Consider the following 27,841-nt stretch of genomic DNA (forward strand, 5'->3'; position numbering starts at 1 on the left):
ATATCCAGTCATGGAAAAGCTCCAGGAGTAAACCTCAAGAAAATCCGGAGTCGGAGTCCCTAAGGCAGTTGGTCGTTGTCCACAACCTGGTTCTGGCAGCTCCTGCGATGGCGCTGGTGCCAAACTGTAACGGCTCTGCTGTTCCCTTGGATCGATCAGTGATGTGGAGAGGGGGGACATGCTGCATGGGCAACAGCCTGTCCTTCATACAATATCGCCCAGGCTTGCACCCGACCACACATCACTGCAAACCTACACCAACAAGCTGGAGAGGACACGCCAGCTTCACCTGCGGCATCGACACAACACGGGGAGCAAGAGTTACCGGTTATAAGTCATCTCTAGACTGGCGTAAAGCGAAGAGCCAGGGGTGGCTCTCGACGGTGGGAGGGATTTTCGGATCTCACTGGGCAGCTGCCGCCCGCCTCAAGCTGGGGCACCCCCAGCCAGTAAGGTGCTGCCCTGCCTCGGCCTGCTATCCTCACTGGGTGCACGGGGATTAGGAACCATCCCAACAGCAGATCGCAACCATCAACAAAAGAACACATCAAAAGAGACCAGCTCTAACACTGGGAACTTGGAATGTCCGGACAATGATGACTGGCCTCTATCCTATACACTAGGGACATTTTACAATTTTACCAAGCCAATTTGCCTACAAACCTGTTTGTCTTTGGAGTGTGGGAGGAAACCGGAGCTTCGGGGGAAAACCCACGCAGGATAGTCTTGCACTGACCAGTCACCTGGCCAGGCTCAATACAAGGCCAGTATAACCCCACCTTGAGTTGGACTATCTGCATGATCTTTCAGGAAACTCTTTTGTATACATCTAATAAATTCTGCCTCTTCTACGCCTTTTACACTGAGTAAGTCCCAGTTAATATTGCAGAAGTTAAAGTTACCCATTAGATCCTGTTGCTTTTCTATAATGTGTCCACATATCTGTTCCTCTATCTCCCACTGGTTACTGGAGGTCTCTAGTGTAGTAGAAGAGAGGATAGGTTTCTCTCTCTCTCTCTGGTTTTGTGGGTTGCAGATTGGCGATTGATGGAAATGTTGTGCGCTCTTCCACAGATGGTCATAAGGTCATAAGTGATAGGAGCAGAATTAGGCCATTCTGCCCATCAAGTCCGCTCTGTCATTTAATCATGGCTGTTTTATATCTCCCTCCTAACCCCATTCTCCTGCCTTCTCTCCATAACCCCTGACACCCGTACTAATCAAGAATCTATCTATCTCTGCCAATCTCTGCCTTACAAATATCCATTGACTGGGCCTCCACAGCCTTCTATGGCAAAGAATTCCACAGATTACCACCCACTGACTAAAGAAATTCCTCCTCATCTTCCTAAAGGAACGTCCTTAGATTCTGAAGCTCTGACCTCTGGGGAAGGAGGTACCTGATGGAATGGGCAAGGTGTATACACTGTGAGGTGGTGTGATCCTTCCATCTCTTACACAGACATACTACTGTTTGACCCTCCCCCCACACCACCCTTCATGGCCTTGTGCGTCTCACCACCATCCCAAATGCTCCTTCTCCACATTGGTCGGCCCTGCATCAGAGATTCACAGGAACGTGGAGATACTGCATTCCTTTGAGGAGGCTTGTTGGTACACATCCCTGAACCTTTACCACTTGGTTGTACCCCAGCGTCATACGTGAGCTGAACACTGCCAGACACTCACATAAAACTGAATGGAAGGAACGGAACTGATCGGAACACTGTCAGTTACTTGTCAGAAAACATAAGCCTCAATTTAATACATGTTTACATCCGACTGCACTTATATTGTTTAACATTTGCTAAACTTATTACATGTTACAACCGACCGCACCTTATATTTAATTACATTATTTCTTTTATTTAAAAAAAAACCATCACTACCGATGCATTTGCAATATGTTAGCTCTCATTGCTGTGCAATAACTTGCTGTCTTGATTGCACTGTACACTGCCTTGACCGTATTGTCATTGTTTTGTCTATATTGTATTAGAGGTCAGTTTGTTTAATCCAGTAGATTAGGTTTAGCTTGTTATGGATAAAGGTTTATCCTTTGTACTGTCTGCTGTGTGTGATTGCATCATCTGAACTGCTTTAATTTCGCTGTACTTTGTGTAGTGACAATAAAGGTTTTTTACATTTTTACATTTTTTTATCTTCCCACAATGGACCTCAGAACAAACTGAGTCAAGAGTCTTGGATTGGGATCACTCACTCGAACCCTTAGAAGATGGGTTCATATCCATCTCAAGAGGTGAATGAGAAGGTTCAGGCGGGCACTGATGAGTGTAACACTGTCAGGGTGATGCACTGTTGACAGATTAGCTCCGTGGATGTGGAGATAAATATTCTGATCTCTCAGGTGCAGGTAAAAGATTGTAGGTAAAAGATTGGGTCTTAGACATAGTTTAGTGCCCCAGACATTTTCTTATTTCCCAACCTGAATTGGAGTCCCCTTTGCTCCTGAAAGACGAACATTTCCTTAGTTTAGTTTAATTTAATTTAGAGATACAGGCCCTTCGGCCCACCGAGTCCTTACCGGCCTGCGATCCCCGCACATTAACAGGAATGAGCGGGTTAGCGAATGATGAGCATTTGGCAGCTCTGGGCCTCTTCACGCTGGAGTTTAGAAGGTTGAGGGGAACCTCATCGAAACTTTCAGAATAATGAAAGGCATAGTTAGAGTGGATGTGGAAAGGATGTTTCTACTGGTGGGAGAGTCTAGGACCAGAGGTCATAGCCTCAGAATTAAAGGGCACTCTTTTAAAAAGGAGGTGAGGAGGAACTTCTTTAGTCAGTGGGAACTCATTGCCACAGAGGGCTGTGGAGGCCAAGTCAGTGGATATTTTTAAGGCAGAGATAGACAAATTCTTGATTAGAACGGGTGTCAAGGGTTATGGGAAGAAGGCAGGAGAATGGGGTTAGGAGGCAAAGATCAGCCATGATTGAATGGCAGAGTATGCTGGATGCGCCGAATGGCCTAATTCTACTCCTAGAACTTGTGAATATGTTGGCCGGTGTGGGCAAGTTGGGTTTCCACACCGTATCACTCTATGACTCTAAATATATATAATGAAAATAGATCTCTCTACCCAGAGAAGCATCTATTATCACCCTAATCTTTTACATCTCATTTCTACCTATACATCTAGTGCCATTGTTAATCATATTCTGCACTGTGTATCTAATCCTTTGCTCCACCTGTTGTACTTGGTTTTGATTGTAATTATGCGTTATATTATCCAGCTTGATTGAACAACATGCAAAACTAAACTAAACTTTTCACTGTACCTCAGTCAATGTGACAATAATGAACCTAAACCTAGATCTTCATCAGTATGTCCAGAGGGCATTTACCACTGACAACAGCCCACATTTTGAGCCTTGGCACGACCTGCATCCTAGTCATTGTAGATAGGACTTGGCCGTATCAAACCAGGCCTTCTCCACCACCTCTTTACCCGCTTGCCATAACTGGTGAAGGCATTTGCTGCCTGTCTTCATTGAGATGTTTAAGTACTCCTCATTGCCTGGGTTCAGGAGCATGTTGTGCCTGGCCATAACCATGGACTGAGAGAACCTGCAGAGAACCAGCAGGTAGATGGAGTCCTGCTCCTCCTCCGTCAGTGGGATCACGCTCTCAAAGCCCGCGATCACGTGGCCACCCACGCCAATCGGATCCTGGCTTACGATGGTGAGATACATGACGGTTATTGCCAGCTCGATCACAAAACACCCGAAGCTCATGTCCCCAAAGTCCAGGATGCCCGAAATCTGTAATGCTGGTCTCGAACAGCTCTCTTCTGTTCTCTCGGCCGGATGCTCAGTTGGTGAATCCATGGGCTCCAGCAGAATGTTGTATTCATTGCAGTCACCGTGAATTAAGCCTTCAAAACAAGTCACAATAAATTCATAAGTTCTCGGAGAAGAATTAGGCTAATTGTCACATCCAGTCTACTCTGCCATTCAATCATGGCTGATCGATCTTTCCCTCTCAACACCATTCTCCATTTTACGAAGATGTTGCCAGGACTGGGAGAGTCTGGGCTGTAGGGAGAGGTCGAGTAGGCTTCAACTCTATTCCTTGGAGCGCAGGAGGTTGAGGGGTGATCTTGTAAAATCGAGAGGAATAGATCAGGTAGATGCACAGAGCCTCTTGCCCAGGGTAGGTGAATCAAGGACCAGAGGACATGAGTTTAAGGTGAAGGGGACAAGATTTAATAGGAATTTAAGGGATAACCTTTTCACACAAAGGGTGGTGGGTGTATGGAACAAGCTGCCAGAGGAGGTAGTTGAGGCTGGGACTATCCCAATGTTTAAGAAACAATTAGATAGGTACAGGGATAGGACAGGTTTGGAGGGATATGGATCCAACGCAGGCAGGTGGGACTAGTGTAGCTGGGACATGTAGGCCGGTGTGGGCCAGTTGGGTCAAAGGGCCTGTTTCTACACTGTACGACTCCTGCCTTCTCCTCATAACCCCAGACACCCGTACTAATCAAGAATCTGTCAACCCCCGCCTTTTGGGTGTGTTTAATTTAGTGTAGAGATACAGCGCGGAAACTGGCCCTTCGGCGCCGAGTCCGTGACGACCAGCGATCCTCCCGTACACTAGCACTATCCTACGCACGAGGGACAATTTACAATTTTTACCAACGCTAATTAACCTTCAAAACTGTGCGTCTTTGAAGTGTGGGCAGGAACTAGTCACGGTGAGAACGTACAGACTCCATAAGACAGCATTTGTAGTCAGGATCGTTCCCGGGTCTCTGACGATGTAAGGCAGCGACTCTACCGCTGCACCACCTTTGTTGCACAAATGTGAAGAGAGACATTGGTTGGCCAGATTTGGTTGGCAAGAGAAGGGTTTAATTTATTCAACATATTGGGACAGAGTGTCTGGTTTCTGTGGCAGTGAGTTGGAAGAACAGATTACCAGAGATCCCTCAAGCTCGCCATCATTGTTTGACTCACCTCATGCCCCGGTCTGGCTGATCGCTGCAATAAGCCAACCAAATCTCAGATGAAATACCAACATGCAGGCCCATTGTCCCTCTATCACAATCCCAGAATGATCGAGAATGGTTTCTTGATTCTTCAAATACCCTTTAAGTTAGAAATTCTTTGGAGCTCAGGAGGACGAGGAGTGATCTTATAGAGGTGTATAAAATCATGAGAGGAATAGATCGGGCAGATGCACAGAGTCTCTTGCCCAGAGTAGGTGAATCGAGGACCAGAGGCCATAGGTTTAAGGTGAAGGGGAAAAGATTTAATAGGAATCTGAGGGGTAACTTTTTCACACAAAGGGTGGTAGGGCTATGGAACAAGCTGCCAGAGGAGGTAGTTGAGGCAGGTGCTATCCCAACCTTTAAGAAACAGTTAGATGGATAGGACAGGTACATGGATAGGACAGGTTTGGAGGGATCTGGGCCAAACGCGGGCAAGTGGGACGGGTGCAGCTGGGACATGTTGGCCAGTGTGGGCAAGTTGTGCTGAAGGGCCTGTTTCCACACTGTGTGAAGAGAGACTTGTCCAGGTTGGGACGGATCTTTTGCTTGAACTGTTGGATAACTACCTCTATTATTGAGAGCGAGTCGCCCTCCAGTTCATGAAATACCAACATGCAGTTGAGCATTGACGTTGTGAGGTTATGTTACAGTTGAACACGAGGGAGTACAGAGAAGGTTCACCAGATTGATTCCTGGGATGGCAGGACTTTCATATGAAGAAAGACTGGATAGACTCGGCTTGTACTCGCTGGAATTTAGAAGATTGAGGGGGGACCTTATAGAAACTTACAAAATTCTTAAGGGGTTGGAGAGGCTAGATGCAGGAAGATTGTTCCCGATGTTGGGGAAGTCCAGAACAAGGGGTCACAGTTTAAGGATAAGGGGGAAGTCTTTTAGGACCGAGATGAGAACGTTTTTTTTCACACAGAGAGTAGTGAATCTGTGGAATTCTCTGCCGCAGAAGGTAGTTGAGGCCAGTTCATTGGCTATATTTAAGAGGGAGTTAGATGTGGCCCTTGTGGCTAAAGGGATCAGGGGGTACGGAGAGAAGGCAGGTACAGGATACTGAGTTGGATGATCAGCCATGATCATTTTGGGGCGTGGCTGCGTTCTGCAGCTGTGGCTCACCGGCAGTCTCTCCGTTTTTTTTGGTGTTTTTTTGTCATTGTTGATGTTAAATGTACGTTTTGTTTTATTTTTAATTCTGTGTATGTGGGGGGGTGGTGGGGGGGTTGGGGGAAACCTTTTTTTTAAATCTCCTCCTCAACGGAGATGCGACTTTTACCGTGTCGTATCTCCGTTCGCGCTACGGCCTAACATCGTGGAGTCGGCGGCCTCCAGCTGGGATCGACCTTGAAGACTCCGGTCGCAGGGCCTGGACTTACCATCTCGGAGGCTTCGGCCGTGAGCCCTGCAGACCGCAACATCGGGAGTTCGCAGGTCCCTGGCTGGCGACCGGCTTTTGGGAGCTCCAGCCGTAGCAGCTTCGACCGCCCCGAAGCACAAGGTACGATCAACCCGCCCGCAGGCCCTTCATCACCCTGCGTGGCTCGGCCGCAGCACTTTACATCGCCCGGTGGGGGCACAGGACCTTCATCGCCCTGCGTGGCCCGGCCGCAGCACTTTACATCGCCCGGTGGGGGCTCAGGACTCTCATCGCCCTGCGTGGCTCGGCCCTGGGACTTTCCATCGCCCGGTGGGGGCTTCAAGGGGTTGGGAGCCTCGATCGCCTCGTGGCGCCACGGGAGAAGAACGAGGAGGAGACAAGACTTTGCCTTCCATCACAGTGAGGGTATGCCTAGAGCAATCACTGTGATGGCTGTTTTGTGTAAAAAATTGTATCTGTGTGTCTTGTGTTCTTTAATGTCTACTGCTGGACCCTGACGTGAGAGGACGCTGGCGTTGAGTATTCGCCGCTTTTCCGTCAGGATAGTTTGTCTGTTTGTCTGTTTGTTTCTATGTTAATTGTATTTGTAAAGCGCTTTGTGCATGTGTTAAGGCGCTATATAAAATAAATATATTATTATTATTATTATCATATTGAATGGCGGTGCAGGCTCGAAGGGCCGAATGGCCTACTCCTGCACCTATTTTTTATATTTCTATGTTTCTAAGACATTTGTGAGGCCACATTTGGAGTATTATGTTCAGTTTTGGTCACCCTTTTATAGGAAAGGTCGTTAAGCTGGAAAAGTTCTCCTTCCCTCCCAAACCACTCCTCCCTCCCCAGGAACTTTTCCCTATGTACACCTTTCCCTATACCTCCTCCCTCGACTCCATCCAGGGACCCTGGCAGTCCTTTCAGGTGAGGCAGCGGTGCACTCCTCTTCTCCCCTTATTTGAGGGGTAACGTTTTCACATGAAGTGTGGTGAAGTTGTGGAACAAGCTGCCAGAGGAGGTAGTTGAGGCAGGTGCTATCCCAACCTTTAAGAAACAGTTAGACAGGTACATGGACAGGACATGTTTGGAAGGTTCTGGGCCAAACGCGAGCAAGTGGGACGAGTGTAGACAATAGACTATAGACAATAGGTGCAGGACGAGGCCATTCGGTCCTTCGAGCCAGCACCGCCATTCAATGTGATCATGGCTGATCATTCTCAATCAGTACCCCGTTCCTGCCTTCTCCCCATACCCCCTGACTCCGCTATCCTTAAGAGCTCTATCCAGCTCTCTCTTGAATGCATTCAGCTGGGACATGTTGGCCGGTTCTGACTGGCATCAGACTGAAGAAGGGTCTGGACTCGATACGTCACCCATTCCTTCTCTCCAGAATCGTCACCCATTCCTTCTCTCCGGAGATGCTGCCTGTCCCGCTGAGTTACTCCAGCGTTTTGTGCCTGTCTTTGATTTAAACCAGCATCTGCAGTTCCTTCCAACACATTCCCAAGAAAGAGGATCTTACCTTTACGAAACTGGTCCATGTTGGGACGGATCTTTTGCTTGAACTGTTCGATAACCTGCTCTATTATTGATAGCGAGTCGCCCTTCTCCATTTCATGCAGGTGCCTTTCCAGCAGGTGAATGTTTAGAAGGTCCCATATAAACCCATCTCGATGCAGACTCTTCACGGTCGGGTGATAGAATCCCTAATGGTTGCAAAATGCGTTACTGTCTCAATGAGGGTACATTTTTTTTTGTAACAGAAATAATTTATTTAATTACATTCACGATACAAAACAAAACCGTGGTGACACCCACTACCAAATTACAAAATCACCAAATTATCTGGACACTAATTTTCAGCCAACTATGTTACAATCCTTACAATATACTAAATAATTACTAAACAACTAAAGACGTGAGAGTTTCTACAAAGCATGATCAGAGGCAGCAAACTCCAGAGGCAAACAGAGAAGATTTGCGAGGAAGTTGCCAGGATTCGAGGGTCGGAACTATAGAGTAGCTATAGTCTACTCAACTAGTCTCCTAGTTGAGTAGACTAGGACTCTATTCCTTGGAGTGCAGGAGGATGAGGGGTGATCTTATAGAGGTGTTTAAAATTACGAGAGGAATAGATCGGGTAGATGCACAGAGTCTCTTGCCCAGAGTAGGGAAATCAAGGAACAGAGGACATAGGTTCAAGGTGAAAAGATTTAATAGGAATCCGAGGGGTAATTTTTTCACACAAAGGGTGGTGGGTGTATGGAACGAGCTGCCAGAGGAGGTGGTTGAGGCTGGGACTATCCCAACGTTTAAGAAACAGTTAGACAGGTATATGGACAGGTTTGGAGGGATATGAATGCTAGCAGGTGGGGCTAGTGTAGCTGGGACATGTTGGCCGGTGTGGGCAAGTTGGGCTGAAGGGCCTGTTTCCACACCGTCTCACTCTAGGACTCTAATGTGACTACAGGATGTCTACAGCTCTGGATGTGAGCTTGCCAACCAGCGCTGAAAAGGCATAAAAATTACCTTTAAGTTTACTTTAGTTTAGTGATACAGCACGGAAACAGGCCCTTCGGCCCACCGAGACCACACCGACCAGCGATCCCCGCACATTTACACTATCCTACACGCACACAAGGGACAATTTACACTTACTCGGTTGTCATGAAATGCTTTGAGAGACTAATCAAGAAGCACATCTGTGCCCTCCTTCCTCGCATCATGGACCCACTACAGATCGCATACCGTCCAAACAGGTCCACGGATGATGCTGGTCTCCCAGGTTCTGCACACCGCTCTCTCTCATCTGGACAGCCAGGGGGGCTATGTGAGGATGCTGTTCATTGACTTTAGTTCAGCTTTCTATACCATAGTCCCCACCAGACTGGCTGAGAAGCTGCTGGAACTGGGGCTTAGCACCCCTCTGTGTGCCTGGGTCCTGGACTTTCTCACCGCCAGGCCCCAAGTGATCAGGATGGGGGAACACACATCTAGCTCCCTCACCCTGAACATAGGATCCCCCCAGGGTTGCGTCCTTAGCCCCCGACTGTACTCCCTGTACACACATGACTGTGGGGCCAGGTTCAGCTCAAACTCCATCATCAAGTTTGCTGATGACACTGTGGTGGTGGGCCGGATCTCCAACAACGATGAGAAGGCCTACCGGGAGGAGGTGGCTGATCTGGCACTCTGGTGTCAGGATAGCAGCCTCCTCTTGAATGTCACTAAAACTAAGGAGCTGATTGTGGACTTTAGAAGGGTTCAACATCCAAGGACGTACACGCCACTGGAGATAAATGGGTCTACTGTGGATAGGGTGAGCAGTTTTAAATACCTGGGAGTCCACATCACAGAGGATCTGACATGGACAACACACATTGCCGCACTGGTGGGTAAGGCTAAGCAGCGCCTTTACCACCTCAGACAGTTGAGGAAATTCAGAGTCTCTCTGAGGATCCTTCATTGCTTCTACTCTGGGACTGTAGAAAGCATCCTGTCCGGCAACATTACAGTCTGGTTTGGGAACAGCTCTGCCCAGGACAGGATGGCCCCGCAGAGAGTAGTGCGTTCAGCTGAACGCACCATGGGAACTACACTCGTCCCCCTGCAGGACCTATACATCAGGAGGTGCAGATCCAGAGCAAGCAAGATCATGAGGGACCCCTGCCACCCCAGTAACGGACTGTTCCAGATGCTACGATCAGGCAAACGCCTCCGCTGTCACGCTGTGAAAACGGAGAGGGTGAGACGGAGTTTCTTCTCACAGGCCATCAGGACTGTCAACTTTTATAACCCCAGAGACTAAATTTTGTCTTTTCTGTATTAACTTTAAGTTATATGCTGCAACTGGAATTCTTTTTTTTGCACAATCCGCAGGCGTTGCCACTTTCATTTCACTGCACATCGTGTATGTGACAAATAAACATGACTAGACGTGACTATACCAAGCCAATTAACCTACAAACCTGTACGTCTTTGGAATGTGAGAGGAAACTGAAGATCTCGGAGAAAACCCATGCAGGTCACGGGGAGAACGTACAAACTCCGTACAGACGGCACCCGTAGTCGGGATTGAACCCGGGTCTCTGGCGCTGTAAATGCTGTAAAGCAGCAACTCTACCGCTGCGCCACCGTGCCGCCCCTTGGAGACGATAATTTCTAACATTGAGGGTGACATTCCACCCATGGATACGAAAGCTGTTAATATTCTCTTGCCCGAGAAGGAGAGATGTCAATGGACTGTGTGGTATTCATGAGAGAATGTTACAGTATAAACCAGTGAAAGCAGGTCACACATACGTTTAGTGGCTCAGTGAAGGCCTCTCACTGTTACAGTCCTGAGTATATGTCTACAAATATTCAGGTGAGGTATGCAAACAAATACCTTGTGCAGCGCCTTGTCCACTTGGGCAATGGTTCTGCCCAATTTGTAGCAAATCTGATGATCCAAGGTGAATTTTGCCAGGGGCACTCCGGGCAGGTACGTCAGCAGTCTGATCATGAACTGTTTGTAGTCAGTCCCCTGCTCTGCAATAGAGTTTCATTTTGATTGATTAAAAGACACAGCTTAGAGACAAGACCCTTTGTCCCACAGAATCCACGCTGACCATTGATCGCCTGTTCACACTAGTTCTGTTATTCCACTTTCTAATCCACTCCCTACACATCAGAGGCAATTTTACAGAGGCCAATTGACCTACAGACCCGCACGTCTTTGGGATGTGTGAGGAAACCGGAGCACCCGGAGGAAACCCACGCGGTCACAGGGAGAATGTTTAAATTCCACAAGGACAACAACAGAGGTCAGGATCAAACCCGGCTCTCTGGCGCTGTGAGGCAGACGATACGACCTTGGGACATTGAAATAAAATTTGGCCCATCGAGTCTGTTCCACCGTTCAATCATGGCTGATCAATTTTTCCCCCACAACCCCATTGTGCCTTCCCCCTGCAATGTTTGACGTCCTTACTAATCAAGAACTTATCAATCTCTGCTTTAAAAATACCCATTGACTTGGCCTCCACAGCCGTCTGTGGCACTGAATTCCACAGATTTATCACCCTCTGGTTGAACTTGTTCCTCATCTCCACTCTGACCTGTTCTAGGTAATGTCCCAAGTTGAAACACCATTGGTTTCAATGCCTATGACCCCATTAAAACATCTACAGCAACAAACGAGAAGTTGAAGGGAAATTGGGCCATTCACCGTCAGACCCTGCCCAGAATGTGTTCCACTCTGAGCAGTACACGTTGGCAAGAATATATGGACCATGCAGAAGGCCAAACACAAGCATATCAGCAAAGTAATTATAATGAAGATTGGTTTTAGAAAGTCAGAGACACTGACTTGATGGTATTAGTGTGTTCTGAAGGACAATAACTGTTAAACTGTGCCACAGGAGTGGATGGAGGGGAGGGGAATGAAGTTCCTGAACTATCTCAGTGGCCCTCAGGACTGGGATTAAATGATCTATTGGTAAATACATTGTGGGAATGGAGGTGGGTAAATGAAGAATGTGCCATCTCCCTACCCAGAAACTAAATATTTCCCAGATTCAATTAGCCTCCTGATGGTGCAAAATCTCACTCTACTATTAACCAGTGCTTTTTAATGACGATACCGACATTATAGAGTCCTCTACAAAGTTAAACATCATGTGTTTCATTTTCCGGCCACTTGACATGCAAGTTTATTAATTGTGCGTACTGGCACTTTTTTTCATTGCAAAAAAAAGTATTGTTATTAGCACATTGTAGTGAACCTGCAAAGCTTCCGTTCTGTGTTACCATGTATCCTCCTGCATTTAATAATAATAATGTGCCTTTATTGTCATTGTACACAAGGTACAACGAAATTTATGCTGGGGAATGTGACCATTGGGGAATGTGACCATTGTACCTGTGCCTGTTAGAAATGGCATGAATTCAGTGGACCATTCATTTAAATGGTGAAGAACTACTATGCTGGGGGAAGAGTAAATATTTGGTATTTAACATCCTTTTGAAATAAATATTCTTCGAGGCTTGAATAGAGATTTAATTGTGTTAAAATATAATTATGTAATTTTGTGTCGATAGATTTGAATATTCTTGACTCGAGCGGCCATTTAGAGACATTCTTATGGATTTTACAGCTTTGACAGCCTGTAAAGCCTAGACTTGGCTTTTCCGACTGCTGAAGTTTCTTCAGCTCATCGGTGAGTGAGGGAACAAATAGGTTCACAAATGTTAGGAGCTGAATTAGGTCATTTGGCCCATCAAGTCTACTCTGCCATTCAATCATGGTTGGTCTATCTTTCCCTCTTAACCCCATTCTCCTGCCTTCTCTCTAGCTAGAGAATCTATCTATCTCTGCCTTAAAAATGTCCATTGACTTGGCCTCCTCAGCCGTCAGAATCCAATGAATGAAACTCACCGATTGTCTCCAGGGACATAATCTTGCCATCAATGGTTGGGATTGGAGCAGCTGTAGGAAAACCTTTCTGGTTCAGGAACATCATGACTCGCGTTTGAGCTTCCACCAAATCAGCGTCTTGGCTGTCGACAGTGTTCAGAACCTTGAGGATGTAGCCCTCCACGTGATCTCCACCTTCCTGGGACTCCCGTACCATGACGTGGAAGTTCTGGTCAATGTAACTGGGCAGTGGATGGACTTTTGAAACCTTCAGACCGTACAACCGTCCGACCAACTCCATCACCTGGGCCTCACTCAGTGAGGGACTGATTACAGCAACTTTCTCTGAGCCAGACATCTGAGAAACAATAAAACATTGGAAGAAATAAAACTGTGCACAAGTGCCATTGTCCTGATAAAATTTCCTTAGAGTGGGCCATTCATTTGAATGGAGAAGACCTACTGTGAGTCCCACAACACAGAAACACAGCATCCTCCAAGCAGCTCTTGGTTTCAGGCAGGGTTGACAGAAGCTTTGGAAGCAAGACTCACCACAACAAAACAGGGCAGTACTATCATAGCGTTTAAGAAACATGTAGACAGGTACTTGGATAGGAAAGGTTTAGAGGAATGTGGGGCAAGTGCAGGCAGGTGAGATGTAGATGGACATGTTGGCCGGCATGGACAAGTTGGACTGAAAGGCCTGTTTCCGCGCTGTACGACTCCATGACTCCTGTACACGCTGGAACAGTCCCTTTGGCCCACAAAGTCCATGCTCACACGATGCCAGGTTAAGATAATCTCCTTTGCCTGCACGTGTTTCTCCATTCCCTTCATATCCATGTGCCTATCTAAAAGCCTCCTAAACCACTGCTGGCAACACGTTCAAGGCACTCACGACCCTTTGTGTCAAAATAACTTGCCCCACTCATCTCCTTTAAACTTTGTCCGCTTCACCATAAATCTATGCTCCCTTGGTGGCGCAGCGGTAGTGTTGCTGCCTTACAGCGCTTGCAGTGCCGGAGACTCAGGTTCGATCCCGACCACGGGCACTGCCTGTTGTGGAGTTTGTACGTTCTCCCCATGACCTGCGTGGGTTTTCTCCGAGAACTTTGGTTTCCTCCCACACTCCAAAGACGTACAGGTTTGTAGGTTAATTGGCTTGGGTTTGTATACTTGGTATAATTGTAAATTGTCCCTAGTGTGTGTAGGATAGTGTTAATGTGTGAGGATCGCTGATTGGTGCAGACACGGTGGGCCGAAGGGCCTGTTTCCGTGCTGTATCTCTAAACTAAACTAGTCTTTGATATTTCCACCCTGTTTATGCAACATCTCCTTGTAGCGAATACTCTCTAATCCAGGCAACATTCTGGTAAACCTCCTGCACCCTCTTCAAAGCCTCCATATCCGTTCTGTAATAGGGCGGCCAGAACTGCACTTAACAACTAAAGTAAACTACTCCAAATACGGCTGAACCAAATTCCTATACAGCTGCAATGTGACTTGGTCCTTATATCAACTGTTCCTACTGATGAAGGCAAGTATAGCATATGTCTTCTTGACCACTATCTGATTAAGTTGCCACTTTCAAGGAGCTGTGGTCTTGGAGCCCGAGAACCCTCTGCACATCAATGCTGTTAGGAGGTCTTGCCATTAACTGTAAACTTTCCACTTACATTGACCTCCCAAATTGCAACACCTCACACCTTCTAGGATGAGACCCCATCTGCCATATCTCATCCATTTCTGCAGCTGGGCTATATCCCGTTGTATACTTTGGCACCCTTCTTCATAATCCTCAACTCCACCAATTTTGATGTTGTTTGCAAACCTACTAACGAACCCATCTTCATTTAAGTCCACAAAATGCTGGAGTAACTCAGTAGGTCAGGCAGCATCTCAGGAGAGAAGGAATGGGTGACGTTTCGGGTCAATAGACAATAGACAATAGGTGCAGGAGTAGGCCATTCAGCCCTTCGAGCCAGCACCGCCATTCAATGCGATCATGGCTGATCACTCTCAATCAGTACCCCGTTCCTGCCTTCTCCCCATACCCCCTCACTCCGCTATCCTTAAGAGCTCTATCCAGCTCTCTTGAAAGCATCCAACAAACTGGCTTCCACTGCCTTCTGAGGCAGCGAATTCCACACCTTCACCACTCTCTGACTGAAAAAGTTCTTCCTCATCTCCGTTCTAAATGGCCTACCCCTTATTCTTAAACTGTGACCCCTTGTTCTGGACTCCCCCAACATTGGGAACATGTTTCCTGCCTCTAATGTGTCCAATCCCCTAATTATCTTATGTTTCAATAAGATCCCCCCTCATCCTTTTAAATTCCAGTGTATAAAAGCCTAATTGCTCCAGCCTTTCAACATACGACAGTCCCGCCATTCCGGGAATTAACCTAGTGAACCTACGCTGCACGCCCTCAATAGCAAGAATATCCTCCAGTCTGAAGAAGGGTCTCGACCCGAAACGTCACCCATTCCTTCTCTCCTGAGATGCTGCCTGACCTGCTGAGTTACTCCAGCATTTTGTGAATAAATACCTTCGATTTATACCAGCATCTGCAGTTATTTTCTTATACATCATTTAAGTCCAAGTCACTTGCATATCTCAATCGCAACAGAGGTCCCAGCTTAGATCCCTAGTCACAGACAGCAGTCACAATAACACCCTTTAATTACAACCCTCTGTCTTTTATGGGTAAGCCAGTTCTGAATCCAAACTACCAACTCACCATGAATCCCATGCATCTTAATCTGCTGGAGCAGCCTATCATAAGGAGACTTTATCAAATGCCTTGCTAAAATCCACACAGGCAACATCCACTGGCCTCCCTCATCGATCACCTGCATCACCCCATTAAAAAAATCAATCAAATCTGTAAGACATGGCCTGCCATGGACAAAGCCACGTGGATTGTCCCTAATTGTCCCACTCTCTTCCAAATGCAAATAAATCCTCTCCTGAAGAATCCTCTCCAATAGCTTCCCAACTACGAGTCTCACCAACCAAAATCTTCCTGGATTCTCTCCACTTCCCTTCTTAAACAAAGGAACAACATTAGCTACACCCAAGTCCTCTGGGACCTCGCCTGTCGCTAGAGAAGATGCTAAAATCTTAGTCAAGGCTACCTCTCAATAACCTGGGATAGAACCCATCAGGTCACAGGGAGTTATCCACCTTAATGCTCTTCAGGAGCACAAACACAACCTCCTTCCTGATCTCAAACTCTTCTTCTCCACAATGATCTCACTGTCCTCCTTGTCCTTCTCCTTAATGAATACAGATGATTAGTACTTATCTAGGACCTCACCGACATCCTCTGACTCCAAATATAGATTCCCTCCTTGATCCTCGAGTCGTCCTGCACTCTCCTTGGTTATCCTTTCGTGTTTAGATAAATGTGAGGTTATCCACTTTGGCGGCAAAAACAAGGAGGCAGATTATTATCTCAATGGTGTCAGGTTAGGTAAGGGGGAAGTGCAGCGAGACCTGGGTGTCCTTGTACACCAGTCACTGAACGTTGGCGTGCAGGTACAGCAGGCAGTGACGAAAGCTAATGGCATGTTGGCCTTCATAACGAGAGGATTTTAGTACAAGAGTAAAGAGGTTCTTCTGCAGTTGTATAGGGCCCTGGTAAGACCACATCTGGAGTATTGTGTACAGTTTTGGTCTCCTAATTTGAGGAAGGACATCCTTGTAATTGAGGCAGTGCAGCGTAGGTTCACGAGATTGATCCCTGGGATGGCGGGACTGTCATACGAGGAAAGATTGAAAAGACTAGGCTTGTATTCACTGGAGTTTAGAAGGATGAGAGGGGATCTTATAGAGACATATAAAATTATAAAAGGATTGGACAAGCTAGATGCAGGCAAAATGTTCTCAATGTTGGGGGAGTCAAGCTAGATGACTGATATATCCTGGGGATTTATCAGCCTTCAGTCCCATCAGTCTACCCAACACCATTTCCTGCCAAATGTGAATCTCCTTCAGTTCCTCCGTCACCCTAGGATCTCTGGCCACTAGAACATCTTCCTTAGTGAAGACAGATCCAAAGTACCGGTTCAACTCGTCTGCCATTTCCTTGTTCCCCATAATAAATTCCCCTGCTTCTGTCTCCAAGGGACACACATTTGCCTTGACTATTTTTTTCCTCTTCAAATACCTAAAAAAGCTTTTACTATCCTCCTCTATATTATTGGCTAGCTTACCCTCGTACCTCATCTTTTCTCCCCGTATTGCCTTTTTAGTTATCTTCTGTTGCTCTTTAAAAGATTCCCAATCCTCTGGCTTCCCACTCTTCTTTGCTATGATATACTTCTTCTCTTTTATTTTTATGCTGTCCTTGACTGCCAAGGGGGCCTCTTACTCCCCTTAGAATCTTTCCTCCTCTTTGGGATAAATTGATCCTGCAACTTCTGCATTATTCCCAGGAATACCTGCCATTGCTGTTCCAACGTCTTCCCTGCTAGGGCCTCCTTCCAGTCAATTCTGGCCAGCTCCTGCCTCATGCCTCTGTAATCCCCTATGCTATACAGTAATACTGACACTTCCAATTTTCCCTTCTCCCTCTCAATTTGTGGAGTAAAACTTATCATATTGTGATCACTGCATCCTAATGGCTCTTTTACCTTGAGTCCCCTTATCAGATCAGGTTCATTACACAACACTAAATCCAGAATTGCCTTCTCCCTGGTAGGCTCCAGTACAAGCTGTTCTAAGAATCCATCTCGGAGGCACTCTACAAACTCTCTTTCCTCGGGTCCATTACCGACCTGATTTTCCCAGTCTACCTGCATATTGAAATCTCCCATAACCACCGTAGCATTACATTTGCGACATGCCAATTTTAGCTCTTGATTCAACTTGCACCCTATGTCGAGGCTACTGTTTGGGGGCCTTTAGATAACTCCCATTAGGGTCTTTTTACCCTTAAAATTCCTCATTTCTATCCATACTGATTCTACCTCTCCTGATTCTATGTCACCCTTTTGCAAGGGAGTGAATATCATTCCTCATCAACAGAGCGACCCCACCCCCTCTGCCCACCTGTCAGTCTGAAGAAGGGTCTCGACCCGAAACGTCACCCATTCCTTCTCTCCCGAGATGCTGCCTGACCTGTTGAGTTACTCCAGCATTTTGTGAATAAATTGATTTGTACCAGCATCTGCAGTTACTTTCTTATATATATATATGTCTTTTCTATATGTTGTGTACCCCTGAATATTCAGTTCCCAGCCCTGGTCCTCTTGTAGCCATGTCTCTGTAATTCCCACAACATCATACTTGCCAATGTCTAACAGAGCCTCAAGCTCATCCACTTTATTCCTTGTACTTCGCGCATTTAAATACAACACTTTAATTTCCGTATTCACCTCCCCTCTCACACCGCTCACAATTGGCCCTGACCTTACTCTCTTATCCCTTCTAGAACTTCCCTTCCCATTTATTCGAGAGTCCTTTGCAATTTCTCCTGTATTCGCTTCCTCTTTAACGCCATCTTCATATTCCCAATTTGTCAACCCCTCCCCCCCCCCACTACCTAGTTTAAACCCACCCTTGTAGCACTAGCAAACCTGCCTGCCAGAATGTTGGTCCCCCTGCTGTTAAGGTGTAACCCGTCCCTTTTGTACAGGTCACCCGTACCCCAGAAGAGATCCCAGTGGTCTAGAAATCTAAATCCCTGCTCCCTGCACCAGCCCCTCAGCACTACATTCATATCCCCGATCTCTCTGTTCCTGACCTCACCAGCATGAGGTATAGGTAGCAGTCCAGAGACAACCACCCTCGACGTCCTACTTCTCAGTCTTCTTCCTAACTCTCTAAACTCACATGGCAGTATCTCCTTCCTCTTCCTCCCGATGTCGTTCGTGCCCACGTACACAACTACTTCCGGTTGATCGCCTTCCCTCACTAGGATGTTCTGAAGCTGGTCTGTGATGTCCTGAACTCTGGCACTAGGGAGGCAACAGACCATCCTCAGGTCCCGCCTGCCACCACAGAATCTACTGTCCGTACCTCGGACAACGGAGTCACCCACTACAATGGCTCTGCCTGACTTTGGTCTCCCCGGTCGAGTCTCCTTGCGAGTCTCGATTAGAGCCGCCAACCTTGTCCGCCACTCGGACTGTAAGCGTCTTCTGCCCCAACAGCTCCCAAGAGGGTGTACCTGTTTGCAACAGGCACAGCCACCAGGGTCTCCTGTAGTCCACGTTCACTCCCCCCTGAAACGGTCTCCCACCTTCGCTCGACCTGGACCCTTGGCGTGACAGCCTCACAGTAGGTCCTGTCCAGGAAACTCTCGCATTCCCGGATGGCCCCGAGGTCATCCAGCTGCTTGTCCAACTCCACCACACGTCCATTCAGGAGCTGCACCTGGACACAGTTCTTGCAGGTGTAGCTCCCAGAAGCCCCAGCGGTGTCCCTACCATCCCACATCCTGCAGGAAACACACTACACCAACTTGTGCGCCATTACTTTAGTGTTTAAAAACAAATGTAACCTCACCTCAGGCTCCTCTCAGCCAAAGACTCACACTGTTGAGACTCGCAGCCAAAGACTTGCACTTTTCTCACAGGTCACTTCCCTCGACAGGGCCGCACCCAGACCAGGCCACACCCCTTGTGCAAACCTTATTTATATTAGGCACTAAGTTGCCTAATCGGCCAATTTACCAAACTTCTAGTTTAATTGATCAGCCAATCCACGTACTCACTTCTATCCTGCCTTCCTCTGACAAGCTTGGAAGTATGCACTTTACTGATTGACTGTTAGCATCCTTTTGGTGTTATTTCTAAACGGATTTTAACCTGCAATTAACACTTACTTTCTTGCAGCCAACGGTCTTCTTTGCTCCTGCACTCCCGACCTTTACTGACTGACCCACGCAGGGTCACAGGGAGAATGTGCAAACTCCGTAAAGATAGTATGGGAGTTGCTATTTTGTATATTAGCCATTTAATTATGTTATTTACGTACGAACACATTAGGAAGTCGTTTACCGGTTACATTGTAACTGCTTAGGCATTCTGTATATGGCATTCTGTACATTATAACTGCTTAATATCTTAGCATTCTTTATAAATTGTAACTGCTTAGGCATTAACTAATTAGGCATTCTTTATACTTTAATATGTACCAAACATTATCTCTTTTTGTACTTAGGCATTCTTTATATTTATCTCAGCACTCTTTATACTTTGATATATACCAAACATTATCTCTTTACCTTTTGCAACTGTCTGTATCCATGTTACATTTGGATGAAAGATAATGGTGGCGAGATAAGGAAAGACATGTGTCTTGGGATGATGGATGGACTAGGATAGAAAACAAGGGTGGCGAAGTATGAAGGGATGTGAGCATTGAGATAAGGATAAATTACTGAATGGGATTTAATGGTGGCGGGACAGACGGGTGGCTGCAAAGAAATGAATGATTGAAGAAAGGAGTGTGGGTATGAGGTAATGTAAAGAAGATAAGGTTTGGAATAATCCTACAAAAATAGGCTGCCGGATGTACTAAGTGGGCAGTCAGGAGGTTGGTTTCCTGGTTGTTCCAGCCGTTGTTTGCAAATAAAGGCTTTTAACTTCTTGAAGAATTCTCCGTGTCGCCTGTCTTAATTTCGAGGCTCAGGGAACCACAACAAAATTGGCGCTGCGAGCAGGGTCGGATAGAGGTTCGTTCGATAACGGACGACAAGCTAAAGGTACTTCCAAGACCTCCAGGGGCAACAGGAAAAGGGTGGCCACCCGCAAAAAATGTAGGCGGTTTTCCGCTTTATTTGGACTAACAGCCTGTTGAAAACGGGGGACCACTGGTGACACAGGAGCGCCCAGGCGGTCCAAGGGCCTCTCCGATCCAGAAGAATCTGCCACTAAATTATTCCGAAGGATTGGAGACCTGGAGGATTGCTCAAGAAGGCTGCGCAGTGGGGTAAGTAGAAAATAGTTAAGTTAAGAAAGCAGATTTTGTGTGATGTGAATAAGACCTCGTGGATACCGCTCTAGTTAACTAGGGATCTGCACGGGCAGGATAAGAGGATCTGTGGATACCATCCTAAGTGAGTACGAGTCTGTACAGGCAGAATAAGAAAGAGAATAATTGGATAACATTAAAAAATGCAAAATATTCAAGGAATATAGTAGAACTGTAGAAGATAGAAATAGTGTAATAGGTAGTAGTATAGTGACCACAGAGACAGAACGGAGTGAGAACAAGGACTGTATTTAAACTGACTGACCAAGTGCATTAAATAAGACGAGTACAATGAATAAGATAACTGCAGTTGAACTATTAAGTAAGAAATTCCCCGTATCCAAAGAGGATATTAAAAAGCACTCTGAAAAATGGGAAAAAAGGACAAAAAAATTGGTTACAAAATGGCCCAAGGAAGGCATGTTTGATATAAATATGTGATGAAATGGAAGTGTTGATTAAGAACTATAAGCCTAAGGATAAATCAGAAACCCGAGTAACGAAAAAGGAACTAGACGTGCTTAAATTATTTAGAATAGGAGAAAGGCTGAGGAAAGCATGCCAAGAAAGGAATACCACCCAAAACAAAGGTGGAAAAACCCGAAAAACAGCATGAAAGTCAGGAGTTTCAGGAGAAAAAAATCAACTCTGTACCCCAGCCTAAGGGACCCTTGGTATCCCCCTCCCTATTCCGGCCAGGACGGAATAAAGCAGTGTCCTTTGCTGAAGGGAATAGTGGAGATAGAGGGAGAAGTCACAACTTGGAACGATGAGCAAGACATAAAGGAATATAGAGAGAGAAGGGAGCAGCGAGAGAAGGAAAGGATGAAGCAAGAAGAACAGGAACTAGAAGCAGACATCAGAAGGCTGCAGGACCTCAGGGACCTCAGGGACAGAAAGATTTATGAGACCCGTCAGGCAGAAAATGAGGAGTATGAGGGAGACAGCAACACAGAAACACAGGTGAGTAATCAGCAGGCATCAGAGAGAGGGCAAAACTGTGAGAATGAAGCAGAATTAGAAAGTGATGGGGAAAGGACGAGGGAGCGTAGAAGGGAAATAGAGGCATCCATGAAGCGCTTAGAGATAGAGATAAGGGAGTTGGAAAAAACTGTAGAGAGAGAAAGAGAGGAAAGCCAGGGGTACGCCCAGGAAGGACTGAGGTGGAAAAGCATACAGGTAGAACCACAACAGGGAATGGCAAGCGGGAGACAGGAGCTGAGGGGGAGAATGATGCCGTTACTTTTGAAAAAGGCAGCACAAACCCAGTATATCCCTTGGGTGACCCGAGACCTAGTAGGGCTGAGAAACGCCTTGCCCAACATATGTGACGGGGCAGGAAAATGGATAAGAGCCTTTGAGGAGGAAACTACAGGACGGTTATTGGCTATGGGAGATTTGAAGGCACTACTGGTGAAAGTGCCTTCTGGTGAACACCTTTTTTGAAAAGTGGTATGGGGTGCCAGGAACTGCACTCCATGTGACATTACTAGTAAATAAGGGATATCAGTCCAGGGACATGGGGCCCCCGATGAAACAAGTGGGCACTATTGTTAACTGGGAAAAGATACATGCTGGTAGTAATTGATAGATGTAGCAGATGGGTGGAGGCGGTCTAAGGATTTGGGTGCAGGAACTAGTCAGGTTTCTGACAAATAAGGTCATCCCACGATTCAGCATACCAACCGAAATCAGTTCCGACAATGGAGCGGCTTTTAACCAAAAAAACAGTTAAGTTGGTGCTGCAAGCCCTAAGAGTGAAACAAAGATTTGCGTGTGTATACCACCCTCAGTCTCAGGGCATGGTAGAAAGAGTTAATGGAACATTGAAGGCCAAGCTGAATAAGATTTGTGCAACCACAAAGTTAAACTGGATCGATGCCCTGCCACTAGCTGTCGCATGCAAACTAATCGAATAACTCATTTAACACCACACGAGATGCTCACTGGCAGACCCATGCCGATGCCCAAATGGAGAGGTCCTTACAAGAGACCAAGCTTGGAACAATTAGAGGTGGAACTTAAACAATACATGCAACAGTTAACTATGATACACAAGTCTATTTATACACAGGAAAAGCAAAAGGAGCCAGAGGCGGACCAGGGAGAAGGACCTATTAAACCCGGAGATCAGGTCTATGTGCGAGCCTTTCGACAAAGGTGGAATGAGCCAAGAAGGGAACCGTAACTAAAGCCTCACCTACTGCTGTCCAAGTAGAAGGCCGGTCTACATGGTACCATCTCAATCATTGCACAAGGACTGTCCCACAGGCAAAACCTGTGAATAACCTCGAGGTAAGCGACCGTGAGAACGAAAACGCAGGAGAAGGAACAAGCATTGACCAGCTCATAAAGGAAGTCTTGGGAGACATTAGGGATTCTGAGGTTGTTGAAGATGAGGTCGTGGGCGCCTGTCCTCCTCGCGACAGTATGGGTGGAGGCGACATGGGGGAGGCCACTATTGCCTCCACCAACTCAGACCTGGAAGTCCTCGACTTTGCAGATTTGGACTTGGCGGAACCAGACTGGCCCTAACGTTGCCCTGCTGGGGCCAGGGGAGCAGGTGCGGGATCGAAGGGACATTAAGAATAGGGATGACTATGACTCAGTTACATGGCTCACGGCGGCCACTAATGATTGGTATAAGTGGGCACAATACACGGCACAAACTATGAAGCTATCACAATGCATCATATGCGCCAAAGCCAGGGAACAAATACTGGCTAAACCAGATTCTCATAACTATATGCATTGTTCAGAATTTTTGCAAAGCATACAACAATGGTCAGTTATGTATTACTGCCCAATACAGTGTCTAAATGCAGCAGGATCAACACAAGTGACGCTCCCAGCAGAACACTGTGCATTATGGAATTTCACACAGGTAAGAAAACCCTACCCCAAGCCACCACAACGGATTAAGATCAAAAGTACGGAGCAATATGAGTGCTATCATGCAACAAATGGCATGCATTCAGTAGGGATATTCCCAGGTAAATGTATCAGGATCTGGAGATGCAATCAGCAAGATCTGAGTCAGCCCGAGACTGGCCACTGAAGGTTGGTGTTACTTTACTGCCGAATTGTAGGGCAATCTTGATGGCAGATGTAGCTATAGCGGACAGATTTTGGATGTGCGGAGGCAGCCCCAGAAATACACTTCTGCTTAACTGGACTGGGCTATGCGCTAGGGTAATGTTAGCCCAATCAGTCCTCGTGATCAGCCCACAGGAGGCGTTCGTGAGCACTCGAACGAAGAGATCGTTTGACCAAATGCCCAAGGGTATTAATAGTGAGGTTGCAAGATGGATTCAACAATGGCTGAATGGGAGATACCAGAGGGTAACGGTTGACAATTGTATGTCAGGTTGGAGGCCAGTGTCTAGTGGAGTGCCCCAAGGATCTGTGTTGGGTCCACTGTTGTTTGTCATTTACATTAATGATCTGGATGATGGTGTGGCAAATTGGATTAGTAAATATGCAGATGATACCAAGATAGGTGGAGTAGTTGATAGTGAGGTAGATTTTCAAAGTCTACAGAGAGACTTGGGCCTTTTGGAAGGGTGGGCTGAAAGATGGCAGATGGAGTTTAATGCTGATAAGTGTGAGGTGCTGCATTTTGGTAGGACAAATCAAAATAGGACGTACAGGGTAAATGGTAGGGAATTGAGGAATGCAGTGGAACAGAGGGATCTGGGAATAACTGTGCATTGTTCCCTGAAGGTGGAATCTCATGTGGATAGGGTGGTGAAGAAGGCGTTTGGTATGCTTGCCTTTATAAATCAGAGCATCGAGTATAGAAGTTGGGATGTAATGTTGAAATTGTACAGGGCATTGGTGAGGCCAAATCTGGAGTATGGTGTGCAGTTCTGGTCACCAAATTATAGGAAGGATGTCGACAAAATGGAGAGGGTACAGAGGAGATTTACTAGAATGTTGCCTGGGTTTCAGCACTTAGGCTACAGAGAGAGGTTGAACAGGTTGGGTCTTTATTCTTTGGAGCGTAGAAGGTTGAGGGGGGACTTGATAGAGGTTTTTAAAATTTTGAGAGGGACGGACAGAGTTGACGTGGGTAGGCTTTTCCCTTCGAGAGTGGGGAAGATTCCAACAAGGGGACATAGCTTCAGAATTGAGGGACAAAGGTTTAGGGGTAACATGAGGGGGAACTTCTTTACTCAGAGGGTTGTGGCTGTATGGAATGGGCTTCCGGTGGAAGTGGTGGAGGCTGGCTCGATTTTATTATTTAAGAGTAAATTGGATAGGTATATGGATAGGAGGGGATTGGAGGGTTATGGTCTGAGTGCAGGTAGATGAGACTAGGTCAGGGAGAATGGTCGGCGTGGACTGGTAGGGCCGGACAGGCCTGTTTCCATGCTGTAGTTGTTATATGTTATATGTTATATGGAGTCAACCTGGATGCGATAGGGCAACCAAGAGGAATCCCAAATCAGTTTAAAGCTAGAAATGAGATTACTGCCTGGTTGGAATCGATACTGTTTTGGATCAAACCTGCAAAAAACACAGAAAGGATCAACTACATTTATTACAACCAGCAAATGTTTATTAATTATACTGAGGATGCACTGTCAGCCTTAGGGGAACAGCTTGATGCCACCAGCAAAATGGCATAGCAAAACAGGCAGGCCCTGGACTGGTTATTGGCTGAAAAAGGGGGTGTCTGTATCCTTTTTGGGGAACACTGTTGTACTTTTATACTCAACAATACCAGCCCAGATGGGCTCTTTTCTAAGGCAATGGAAAAATCTAAGGAAAGAAGTTAAACAAAATGCAGGGTTTTGGCATCAACTCTTTAGCTGGCTGGAAAACATGCTAGGCGGCTGGGGAGTGTTGTTGGCTAAAATCGGAATAACTATCGGAATCGCCCTATTTGTAATTACTATTGTACTGTGTTGTGTTTTTCCATGTATCAAATCTCTCCTCGTAAAAGCCACTGCAAAGCAGCTGCCGGTGTTCCAGGATAAGAGCGAGTTTACCCTCCAAGAGAAGCTGACCCCACTGATACAATACTATAATGACGAGCAAATTGCAGTGGAGGATTACTGCAGGATATGTAGTTTGTAAGGGTGGCTGGGACTTTTTTCCCACCCCAGGCAAACGGGGGTGGGTTTTTGGCCTAGTGACCCAGGATATGTTAGAGAAAGAACACTGACGAGCTGCACACTAGATATCTAATTACCCTAAGTTGGGGGCTAATGATTGTGATTGGATTTATGACTTAAGTCAACAACATGTGCTGCTGTTAGTTTTCTTTTTCTGTGAGACCACGTAGGTCTCAAAGGGCGGATATATGGGAGTTGCTATTTTGTATATTAGCCATTTAATTACGCACTTTTCTCACAGGGCACTTCCCTCGACAGGGCCACACCCAGACCGGGCCACACCCCTTGTGCAAACCTTCTTTATATTAGGCACTAAGTTGCTTAATTGGCCAATTTACCAAACTTCTAGTTTAATTGATCAGCCAATCCACGTACTCACTTCTATCCTGCCTTCCTCTGACGAGCTTGGAAGTATGCCCTTTACTGACTGTTAGCGTCCTTTTGGTGCTTTTTTAAAACGGATTTTAACCTGCAATTAACACTTACTTTCTCGTAGCCAACGGTCTTCTTTGCTCCTGCACTCCCGACCTTTACTGACTGACTGACGCAGGGTCACAGGGAGAACGTGCAAACCCCGTAAAGATAGTATGGGAGTTGCTATTTTGGATATTAGCCATTTAATTATGTTATTTACGTACGAACACATTAGGAAGTCGTTTACCGGTTACATTGTAACTGCTTAGGCATTCTGTATATGGCATTCTTTACATTGTAACTGCTTAATATCTTAGCATTCTTTATAAATCGTAACTGCTTAGGCATTAACTAATTAGGCATTCTTTATACTTTAATATGTACCAAACATTATCTCTTTTTGTACTTAGGCGTTCTTTATTTTTATCATATCATATCATCATATCATATATATACAGCCGGAAACAGGTCTTTTCGGCCCTCCAAGTCCACGCCGCCCAGCGATCCCCGCACATTAACACTATCCTACACCCACTAGGGACAATTTTTACATTTACCCAGCCAATTAACCTACATACAGTATCTCAGCACTCTTTATACTTTAATATATACCAAACATTATCTTTTTACCTTTTGCAACTGTCTGTATCCATGTTACATTTGGATGAAAGATAATGGTGGCGAGATAAGGAAAGACATGTGTCTTGGGATGATGGATGGACTAGGATAGAAAACAAGGGTGGCGAAGTATGAAGGGATGTGAGCATTGAGATAAGGATAAATTACTGAATGGGATTCAATGGTGGCGGGACAGACGGGTGGCTGCAAAGAAATGAATGATTGAAGAAAGGAGTGTGGGTATGAGGTAATGTAAAGAAGATAAGGTTTGGAATAATCCTACAAAAATAGACTGCCCGATGTACTAAGTAGGCAGTCAGGAGGTTGGTTTCCTGGTTGTTCCAGCCGTTGTTTGCAAATAAAGGCTTTTAACTTCTTGAAGAATTCTCCGTGTCGCCTGTCTTAATTTCGAGGCTCAGGGAACCACAACAATAGTCGGGATGGAACCCGGGTCTCCGGCGCTGCATTCACTGTAACCCAGCGCCAGCTTCATCGTTTAATATTGTTTTCCTCTGACTGCACTTTGGAACAAATCCTTTCCCTTCTCTCAAGGCGATTTGTAAAGAAATTGAACTGGAATGAAGAACGTCAGAGAGACTCTGGCATGCACTGTTACTGTGAAATATAATTGGCAAACTGTTAAAAAAAGCCCAGGTAACAACCCGTAATCACCCCACTGATCAAAAGACCAGGTTATGAAAATAAACGTACCTGTTTAAATTTGTGATTTTTTCGCCGGACTTCTTTAAATTAGCAGTCACTTTGGAAAAGATCCATGATTTAGCTTTCCAGGGCTTCTTTCCAATACAAACACAGAACTGCAGATTTCACCCGACTAAATTTAACTCTTTGTGAACCAACTAGAAGTATTTGTTTAGGAAAATAACTGCAGATGCTGGTACCACAAAATGCT

At 46.1% G+C, this 27,841-nt stretch overlaps 1 protein-coding gene across 2 annotated transcripts; it reads right to left on the minus strand.

Annotated features, from left to right (window-relative positions):
• Window positions 1-1,872: 1,872 nt before the first annotated feature.
• LOC144610931 (hydroxylysine kinase-like) lies at window positions 1,873-27,797 on the minus strand. Of its 2 annotated transcripts, none has more exons than XM_078429943.1 (5): window positions 27,640-27,797; window positions 12,815-13,151; window positions 10,784-10,926; window positions 7,919-8,102; window positions 1,873-3,893 (listed from the first exon to the last, which is right to left on the minus strand). In XM_078429943.1, exons 2-5 carry the CDS (start codon window positions 13,149-13,151, stop codon window positions 3,412-3,414), a joined length of 1,146 nt encoding a protein of 381 aa, XP_078286069.1. In that variant the 5' UTR covers window positions 27,640-27,797; the 3' UTR covers window positions 1,873-3,411. The 2 variants fall into 2 exon arrangements, with proteins under 2 accessions (XP_078286069.1, XP_078286070.1); XM_078429944.1 differs by lacking the exon at window positions 27,640-27,797 and adding an exon at window positions 20,028-20,229.
• Window positions 27,798-27,841: the final 44 nt, after the last annotated feature.

This window comes from Rhinoraja longicauda, chromosome 38 (assembly GCF_053455715.1).
Source record: "Rhinoraja longicauda isolate Sanriku21f chromosome 38, sRhiLon1.1, whole genome shotgun sequence".
Taxonomy (NCBI): Eukaryota; Metazoa; Chordata; class Chondrichthyes; order Rajiformes; family Arhynchobatidae; genus Rhinoraja; species Rhinoraja longicauda.

Coding starts and splice junctions, on each gene's coding strand:
- LOC144610931 (XM_078429943.1), bottom strand. CDS start 13,151: ATGTCTGGCTCAGAGAAAGTTGCTGTAATCAGTCCCTCACTGAGTGAG. Junction 8,103..10,783: donor TGGACAAGGCGCTGCACAAG/GTATTTGTTTGC, acceptor TGCAACCATTAG/GGATTCTATCACCCGACCGT. Junction 3,894..7,918: donor CATGGACCAGTTTCGTAAAG/GTAAGATCCTCT, acceptor CTTGTTTTGAAG/GCTTAATTCACGGTGACTGC.